The 9,953-nt window shown below is 49.6% G+C and overlaps 1 protein-coding gene across 1 annotated transcript; it reads right to left on the bottom strand.

Moving 5' to 3' along the window:
- Positions 1–1,970: 1,970 nt before the first annotated feature.
- Positions 1,971–4,162, bottom strand: NR0B2 (nuclear receptor subfamily 0 group B member 2). Its single transcript, XM_059070673.2, has 2 exons — positions 3,544–4,162; positions 1,971–2,571 (listed from the first exon to the last, which is right to left on the bottom strand). Exons 1-2 carry the CDS (start codon positions 4,082–4,084, stop codon positions 2,330–2,332), a joined length of 783 nt encoding a protein of 260 aa, XP_058926656.1. The 5' UTR covers positions 4,085–4,162; the 3' UTR covers positions 1,971–2,329.
- Positions 4,163–9,953: the final 5,791 nt, after the last annotated feature.

The following is a 9,953-nucleotide window of genomic DNA, read 5'->3' as shown; positions in this document are numbered from 1 at the left end:
GAGGCTCAGAGCGGAGCAACAGTAAACTAACTGGGGCAGTTGGTGAAGGGACATAAAAGATAGAATGACCCCAAATCCCTGAATCTGCAGGATTTGGCTCCTATGGGGAGGTGAGTCATCTGCTCTTGAAAGTGTTGTGTTGACTCATGCGTCTGCAAGGTGAGATGGGCCCGAGGGGTGGGAGGGGCAGGGCAGGGACAGGCGTCAGCGACTGAGGTCTAGGTCTGGGGTTCTGGTGGAGGGTCAAGGGGTAGAAGGGTGCAGGGCTTGTTCCTGGGCTCTAGAGGACGTCTCTACTTGGGGATATGATTAGGTCCCGGCTGGGGGGGGGTGTCGCTGAGCAGGACATGGCCTTTCTGAGAGGAGGGTGGATATTGGGGTCGCCATGGAAAAAGGGAGTGATTGAGGCCCTAAATGCTGGACAGAGCAGTTTGACCTGTATTTGCAGCCTCTGGGTAGAAACTGAAGTGTACGGACTCAAGTCTCCCTACGCTGGGGGCCACTTTTTCTTTTACTGTGACATACAGAAGGTGGAGAGCATGTTCTGGTGTGTCCCACCCATGGGTGGAGGGGTGTAGGTGTGAACGTCTGGCTGGGGGGCACGTCTCCTCTCTGTGAATGTGTTTGCCGTATGTCGCTGGGTGAGTGTATCTGGGCTGTGCATTTCTGTGCTGTGTGTGGGCCGATGGAGGGTCTGTTTTGTGGGTCTATGTACGTGTGTCTGAATTGTTCAACCTAGTGTGTCTGTGAGAGAGAGTTGTAGGTCTGAGTTGTGTGAGTGTCTTCGTTGTGGGGTCTGAGCTGTGCCATTCTGTCTCATTCTGGGTGTCTGAGTGGGTGAGGGACAGGGGTGCCCTTGCTGCTGGCACTGGGTGCCCATAATGGGTACATGGCCGATTCAGTTGTGGTGCCTTTCCTTGTGGCCTTAGGGAAAGGTCTGAGTGATGACTCCTAGACTGCTGTCCCTAAGTGAATGACCTCTCGTTGAGTAATAATTAACTTGGCCCCCCCGTGAGAAGAATCCAAACTGTGGTGGTGAGGGGGGTGGGGCCTGGTTGGGACAGGCCTCATTGCTGGAGAAAGGAGGAGACCTGAAAGGGGGTGTTGTTATCATTCCCTCCTGCCCACCCTGCAGGTCAGTGACCTTGACCTGAGTGATATTCAAAATATTTAACAAACAGTGAGGCACAGACATTGACTAATCAGCATAGACACAAGCCATGGACTGAATGGAGCAGCCCCGGAAGCCGTGGCTATGCCAAGCGTTGCCCTCTAGCTGCTGGACCTGGGGATGGATTCCAGGAGAAGGGCCGGCACAGAGGGGCAGTGGAAGGAAATGCAGGGGGGCTCCAGGCAGTGGCTATGAGCCAACGGTCATGGACGTGTGTTTCAGACTTTAACAGCTGGTGCGGCAACTAAGCCTCTGTCTGCTCTGGTTTCCAAGCAGCCGCCAGGCCAGCCCTAATTGCCCTTGCCCCCTCGCATTGGGAGAACAGTGGACTAGCCTCCTCTGTCCGCTGAAGGAATGGGGGAAGTGAATGATCCCAAACTGTAGAAATTCCTGTAATCTGTCTGTTTCAATTTGGAAATGGGCTGCTTCCTTTTCCTTATTGGCTGTAATTGGCAGTTCTCACTGAGGTGAGAGGGAGGCCGGGGCGGGCAGGAGCTGAGGGAGGGGTCAGCAGGGGATTTGAAGACAAGGAGAGACACTCCCTACCCCCTAAGATAAAGGCAAGGACATGAGAGGGTCCTGAACTGACACTGCCCCCCTGGATTCAGACCCATGTGAAATAAATCTCACCCCCAGAAATGAAACCATCATCCCCCTCTGAAAAATTAAAATTCCAGTTTCCTGAGGTCTGGCTTCTGTGCCACTTATAGTTCCTTCGTCTTGGGCTCCCTCTGACAGGGGCAGGGTGGCTCTGGAGGTGAACGGGTCCCTTCCACATGTACAAACTACAGTGTCAGGCTCCAAGTGTATCACACCTTTTATTACAAAACCCAATAACTTAAGTCAGTTCTGTACAAAGTCAATAGGACTCCTGGCCCAATGAGCAGTCGAAGCTTCCAACCCCGTCCCAGGAAGGGATAGGAGTCTTGGCCCAGAGGCTCTGGGACCACCAAGGCCTGGCCAGACAGCTGGAGCACTGTGTCCAAACCAAGGAAGGCCAAGATGGGGTGGGGCTGAGTGAGGGCCCCATAGCCCGCCTGGCTGGGCCGGGACCAGCTGCTCACGGGAAGCCTCTGGGAGCCCTGGGTCACCCAGGGAACAACCAGGCCGAATCAGTGCTGCCAGCCTCCACCCAGTCTCTTCTTGAGCTGGAGCAGGTCACCTCAGCAAAAGCATGTCTTCGAGGAGGCCAGCGATGTCAACGTCTCCGATGACAGGGTGAAAGAACAGGTCTCCAAGCAGGCTGGGTGGAACGGACTTGAGGGTGGAGGCCGTGAGGAGGACACGGGCCAGGCGGCTTTGGCCTGCTGGGCACCAGGGCTCCAGGACCTCCCACAGGGCCTGGTGCGCCTCCTGCTGCAGGTGCCCGATGTGGGAGGAGGCGTGGAGGCCTGGCACGTCTGCGGGCAGAGAAGGCACAGATGGCTGGTGAGTAGCCTACTCCGACAGCACGGGGCAAGACTGGCCCAAGACCGGAGGCCACCGGCTTGGCCTTTGAGGCCCCATTACTACCTCTTTCATTTATTTATTCATCACTTCATTTATCCATCCTTTATGGAGAGGCAGTATAGAGCAATGGTTAAGATCCAGGCTGCCTGGGTCTGAATCCCACACTGTCACTTATTAACTGTGTGACCTTGGACAAAGTTACTCAATCTCTGTGCCTCAGTTTCCTCACTGGTAAAATTGGGATAAATAATAGTACCTATCTCCTAGGCTTGTTATGAGGTTTAAATGAGCTAGTATATGTAAAAGCCTTAGAACTGGACCTAACATGTGGTAAGTGTAATATGAGTATTCGCTATGATTATAATGAATTATAATAATGCATTCTATGAGGGCCTTTGGTGAGGAATTCTCATCTAGACGCTCTCCAGATTACAAAGAACACTTCCTGTATCCTTTGCTCTCCCGGCTGAAGTTTATGGGGACTCCTCCGTCTCCTCCCCCACACCCCTTCATCTTTATTCCTCTTCTCTATGTGGTCTTTTCTGAACCCACAGTTTCACCTTCAGAACTTCCCCATGCAGTCCGCTGCTCGTGAAGGCGTGACTGAGGCACAGCTGTGTCTGCCCACCGTCCCCTCCCCCACCCCCACCTTCCCTGAGGGTCAGGGCAATTTCTTAGGCAGAGTGGCAAGGACTAGATACTGATATGAATAGACCTGAGTCCCCATTCTTGCTCTGCCCCTACCTGGCTGTGTGGCTTTCACCAAGTCAATTAGCCTCTCTGAGCCTCTTTTGTGAGATGACTGTTTGGTGATAATCAGGACCCAAAGTGATCACAGATGTCAAGCCCTTAGAAGGCGCTGTCCCTGGCTGGGCCCTGCCCCCCTCCAGCCTTGGCCCATCCAGGAATGTCTGGGAGCTCACCAGGGTTGAAGAGGATGGTCCCTTTCAGGTAGGCATATTCCTTGGGGCCCAGCTCCAGACTCCAGAAGGACTCCAGGCAGCACTGAACCCACTGCACTGCAGCCAGTGAGGGCTGGGGCCGATCCGGCACCTGGCCATTGCCCGCACCGCTGGTGGGCTCCTCCAGCAGGATCTTCTTGAGTATACTGGGAACCGGGAGCTCAGCCACCTCGAAGGTCACAGTGTCTTGGGCCAACCCAAGCAGGAAGAGGGGCCCCCAGCAGCCCCGCAGCAGCTGTCGCCGATCCTGGGGAGGCAGCTGGCAGAAGGACGGCAGGTTCCTGAGGAAGGCCAACGTCTTGGCCAGAACATCCAAGGCCTCCCGGCAGGTGCGATGGGGAGTACACAGCCGGACAGGCCGGTGCTGCCTGCACAGGCAGCGGCCACGGGCTGGGGGCACAGAGGGCCAGTCCCTGACGCTGGGGCTCAGAAGTGCATACAGAATGGTTGGGCGGCCTGCAGCACCCTGGCATGGGCAGGACCCTGGCTGGCTGGAGCTCATGGTTGAGGATCTGTTCCTCCTTCCTCCAGGCTCTCCCGCCCTCTGCTTTGTGCTGTGGGTGCTATTTATAGCCCCAAATGGGGGAGGGAGGGGGGAACCGCCCAACAACCTTGACTCCAGAAGTCATGTTCATTGAAAAAAAAAAAAAAAGAAACTCACACTGACCCTGGCAGGACCGGTGGGGAAGTGGCGGGGGAGGGAGGCTTGGAAGCTTCACGTGGCCCTGATATCACTTCAGTCAATGAAGCAGCGGGTGCAGGGCACAGGGTCACCTGCCTGCTGGCCCTGCTGCCCCTTATCAGATGATTCAAGTGGATAAACAAGGTCATTAACCCAGGTTGTACCAGGGCACCAAGGCCTCAGGTGCACAATCAGCAGGTGGCCATGGCAGGTGTCCCTATTGGTGCCTGAAGGACTCTCACTCAGCTAGGAAGCCAGCCCCAGAGCCGGACAAGCCTTGAACTCAAGGCCCAGCCTGGAAGCGCCTTATCGCTCACTTGTTTGCCTAACCTTGGGGCCCTACTCCTGTTGTTGGTGAGGAACAGGCTGCAGGGAAGGGAGCCAGGATCCTGGTGGGCTGGGAGGACTTTGCCCACTGTGCAGTCTAGGAGGCTGCCTTACTCTGACTACAGTTCTGGGGGGGCCCTTCATGAATAAGGTCCTTAAGAACTCTTTCTCCCCAGCCTGGATTCCTGGAGCTCCTGAGGGGCCATACCTGCTGAGAAGCCCTTGCAGAATGACAATGAAATACTGCTGTTTACTGAGTACCTACTATGTTCCAGGCATTTCTCACTCTAATATTCAGAGCTTCCTTATGAGGCATGATTCTTACTTTTTGAGACTCAAAGAGGTAAAGTGACTTGCCCAAGTTCGCACCACTAAGAAGAGACAGAGCCCACATCAGTCTGACTCCAAAGTCCTTGCTTTTGCCCCTGGACCCACTGACCCAATTGTGTAGCCAGAGCTGGTGACTACCTGGGCCCCCACCTTGCTGCTGCTTCCTGGTCTGCAGATGTTGCCCACTTATGATCTGGGCAGAAACGTTGCTCTGCCACCAGCCATATGGCTCCACTGTCCCAGGCATCTGTCTCAGATGCTGGGGCATAGGTTGTGAGAGCTGGTGGGAAGGTCCTTGGCTGCGTTATGTCTGTAGACCTTGGCAAACCCAGGCTGGCAAGCCTTCTGCTAACATACTATTGGGCAGCCATTGCCATCCCTGGCATCTGCTCCTGGCTCTATCACTTTTCAGTTATGTGACTGTGGGCTGAACCCCAAATCTCTGTGGGCCTCAGAAGCTTCATCCCGGAAAATTGTTGTGAGGACAAAGTGAGATCCTACGTGTTGAATTCCAAGCAGTTTCTGGCATACAGTAGGAGGACTTTGCTCCCCCTTCCCTCTGACTAAGGAACTAAGGCAAACAGGCCCCAGCAGACAGGCACGCATCTTTCATGCAATTACAATTGCATAATAATCTTCATTCTTACGTTTATAAAGTTCCTTTAATGCCCTTTTATCTTACTGGGTCTTCACAACATCCCGTGGAAGGAGTATACAGTCAGACTGGCCGGGTCCAAATTCTTCTTCATCACTTAACTGAGAGACCTTGGGCAAGTCACTTCATATTTCTGTGCCTCAGTTTTCTCATCTTTAAAAGGGTAGTAAGAAAGCCCACTCATGAATATTGGTTTTATGGGGCATGAAGCTGATACAATTTTGTAGGGCCTTCATTAAGAATAGAAAATCAGTGTGAAAGTGAACATTTAATAAATGATAAAACAAATCAGTACGAAGCACAAACATCACAAACCCAGGAGAATAACAAAGTACTTTTACTGATCAATTGCCTGACAATATTTGCCTACATATTTTAGCTGCACACTCTTTGCTCGCCTCTTCACATGTTAATGATATTTATTTTGAAACTGACGCAAACACCGAAAGATTGCAGGTACAGTACAGGGAACTTTTTTTTTTTACCTTGAACGCTTTGGAAGTAAATTGCCAACCTGAGCCCCATCACCTCCAAATATTTTAGTGTGTAATTCCTACAAACAAGGACATTTTCCTACATAACCACAACATAATCATCAACATCAGGAAATTAACATTGAATAAAACCAGGAAGTTAACATCGAATCTCATTGAACATCAGGAAATTAATATGTAATCTCTAGTTTTCACCTTTAAGTTTCACCTAATGCTCCAGTGAAATCATTATAGTAAAAGGGCTCAGTCCAGAATCGCACATTGCATTTCTTTGCCATGTCACTTTAGCCCCTACTGGTCAGGAAAACTATCCATAGTCTGTCCTTGCTTTCACAACCTTGACACTTTTGAAGAGTTGTTATTTTGTCTCACGGCTTTCAATTGGAGTTTCTCTGTGGCTTTCTTGTGATTAGACTCAGGTTATGTATCTTTGGTAGGACTGTCCCTGGAAGTGACGTTGTGTTCTTGATACATCCTGAAAAATCAGGGAGGACACATTTCCATTTGTCCCACGGTTCACTTGGTCACTTGATTAAGGGGATTTCTGTCAGACTCTTCCGTATACCAGTTACTCTTTACCCCTTTGTAATGAATCAGTATTTTTTTCTTATATATATATATATATATATATATATATATATATATATATATATATATTTATTTATTTATTTATTTGGCTGCACTGGGTCTTAGTTGTGGTATGCAGGATCTTTGTTGCTGCTCATGCGGGATCTTCCTTGCAGCATGCAGGATCTTTAGTTGCAGCATGTGAGATCTAGTTCCCTGACCAGGGATCAAACCTGGGCCCCTGCATTGGGAGCGAGAAGTCTTAACCACTGGCCCACCAGGAAAGTCCCTGAATCAGTATTTCTTGATGAGGTACTTTGAAACTATGTAAACATTCCTCCTCATACATTGAATGTACCTGTGTGTGTTTGTATTTAACTATGAATTCATGGTCTCCTATTTTATTCAGTGGCTTGTAAGTCTGTTACTATTGTTATTTATTTTGATGCTCAGATTGTCACTGACTTGGCCAATGGGAGCCCCTGCAAGCTGGAGTCTCTGTCCTTTTGACATGCCCCCCTTACTCTTTGAACATCCTTTGTTTCCTAATATATGAAGATATCACTTTTCCAGCCCCTGGAATCAACTAGTACTACACATAACTCTGATTTAATCTTTTAGTGGAGAATAGTATTTATTTATTTATTTATTTATTTTATTTTATTTATTTATTTATTTTTTTGCGGTACGCGGGCCTCATTGTTGTGGCCTCTCCGTCGTGGAGCACAAGCTCCGGACGCGCAGGCTCAGCGGCCACGGCTCACGGGCCCAGCCGCTCCGGGGCATGTGGGATCTTCCCAGACCGGGGCACGAACCCGTGTCCCCTGCATTGGCAGGCAGACTCTCAACCACTGCGCCACCAGGGAAGCCCGAGAATAGTATTTAAAAGCCGTGATCTGGGTACCAGAATCATATTTAGAAACTAAGATCTATTAATCGCTATTAGGATGCCACTGCTTCCCAGCCCTCTCAGAGTTAGGGAATGTACACACACACACACACACACACACACACACACACACACACACACATTTATACCTATGTTTACTTATACATACTGGAAAACATGAGTTCATACTATTACCTGTAATTTTAATCCACTATAATGGGATTCATTCTAGTTTTCGCCCTTTCTATATTATACCTCTCTTCTCTGACATTGAGAAATCTGTTTTTCATTATTTTTTAACTTACTTACTCATTGGATCAAGCCTCCATTTGTAACCAATCTGCCGTCTCCGCCACAACCCTCTCTGCTGTAATATGCCTTCCTCTCCCCACTTGGGCTCTGATACCTCGGGTCAGGTTGCCTCCTCCCACTCATGGCCTTCTTCACCCTGCTGAGCCTGTCCCTCTACACCAGGTCGCTGTTCTTTGAGGACACCCTCCTGCCCCTGCTGAGGCCACCGTGGTGCCCTCCTTCGCTGGTGTGTGCTTTTACCTTGTTCCTTTCTACCCAATAGTTTTAGGATGGACATTTTCAGGAAGAGAAAGGAAGAGAAGGAGGTAGAGCTGTCAATGATTTTTAAAAATAAATTTCTACAGTGACAATAGAGAGATGATTCTGTCTTTCCTCTTGCAAGGTTAATTTTTTTAAGTTTTATTCTTGATAGTAAGGAGATGTAAAACATGCCCTTTCACACATAGATGCATTGGGTTGGCCAAAAAGTTCATCTGGGTTTTTCCATAACATCTTCTAGAAAAACCCAAATGAACTTTTTGGCCAACCCAGTATTTGCTACCTGTAGTACTGCTTGTAGGTTTGTAATCAGAATTTGTATAAATTCTACATTGTGTAATGCCTATTGGAAAAGAAAAACTTGCATGGAACATTTATAATTGCATATGCTGCCTACTCCTTATAGGAAGGAACTTCCTTTTTGAGTTGGTGTCAATATGAAATGACAATTTAGTGATGAATGATCGAAAGAATTTTGTACAGATTTGCTTCTTGCTCCATACAAATCCTTGTCTCTCCTCCACCACCCGCATACTTCCAGGTGTCTTGGGAACAACTCATATTGGGAAGAAGGATAGAGTGGGAAAAAACAGTGATCTTGACCAGTTGTAGTTTAAATTTTTTATTTTTTGCAAATTAAAAAGAAAAAAATATACATGTATTTGACCCTAAGAAGACATTGCTGCCTTGGAAGGGCCCATGCAAATGCAAGGCCCTGGAATTTGAGCTTCATTAATTTCACAGCAAATCTGCTTCTAATAATGTGTTTCTTAGGCGTTGTGAGAACACAAAGTGCCTGGCACAGCAAGTGCTCTGTAAAAGAGGACAATTGTTATTGTTACTGTTGTTGCTTTCACCCTTGTCTCCTAGAGGAAGAGGTTGAGGAAGAAGTTGAGGAAGAGGAGACCCAGAGGAGGGAGGAGACCCCTCACTGGGGGTCATGGAAAAGCTGGGCTGGAAGTTGGGTCCCCGGGTTTTAAGTCTTGCATTTTTTTGCACTGTGAGGGACTGTGTTTTCTGAACCCTGTGTGTGGCCTGAAGGCCAGGGTCAGCCCTGGAGGCCTTGGAGGGTGAGGAAAGGCCTCAGCTGGAATCTCCACAGCCTGGAGCCTGACTGGGGCCATTCACTCAGAGAGGTAGGAGGCCTCTTGGGGGAAGATGGTCAATCAGCTGCCCTCTATCTGAAGGGAGAGACACAGGTCAACCCTCAGGGGTCCCCAGTCTCAAGAGGAAGACACAGCTCTAGGAGCCCCAGACCTAATTGGGATGACACAGGCCAGGCCCCAGAGACCCTAGTCTGATAGAGGAAATAAGCCTGGCTCTTGGGGGCCTTCAGTGTGATGGGAGACACAGGCCAGCCCTGAGGAGACGCCATTCTGAAGAGGGAGAGACAGCCCTGCTCGCAGTAGCTCTAACAGGGGAGCCAGGGTAACCGCGTCGGTGGGGGGCGGGAACCCTACAGCGGAGCCATGGGGCTGAGTAGCTTTGAATTTGGAAGGCTTTCAGAGGAAAAAGTCATGACAACACTCTCTCATCTGTACAGCACTCTATGGTTTACAAAGTGCTTTCCCGATAATTATCTCATTTAATCGTCATGTGACAATGGGACGAAGGTGTTACTATTCATTCAAACAGGGACAACAGCCATCATCATTCTAAACAGTGCCACTTACTGAGCACCTACTGCCCAGTGTCAGGCATTGGGCTGGGCATCATCTGTAAATTAAAGAGTGCCCCGCAAGGCAATGTGGGTGAAAGTGCTTCGCAATCCTATGACCACGGTGCACACGTTTGCTCTTGTTCTGTAGAGAGGCCTGACTACTTGAGGGTGCATCTGGGAGACCCTGGGCAGCAGAG

This window comes from Kogia breviceps, chromosome 1, assembly GCF_026419965.1.
Source record: "Kogia breviceps isolate mKogBre1 chromosome 1, mKogBre1 haplotype 1, whole genome shotgun sequence".
Classification (NCBI taxonomy): Eukaryota; Metazoa; Chordata; class Mammalia; order Artiodactyla; family Physeteridae; genus Kogia; species Kogia breviceps.
The sequence above is the reverse complement of the archived record's forward strand: the minus strand, read 5'-3'. Positions and strand labels throughout refer to the sequence as shown.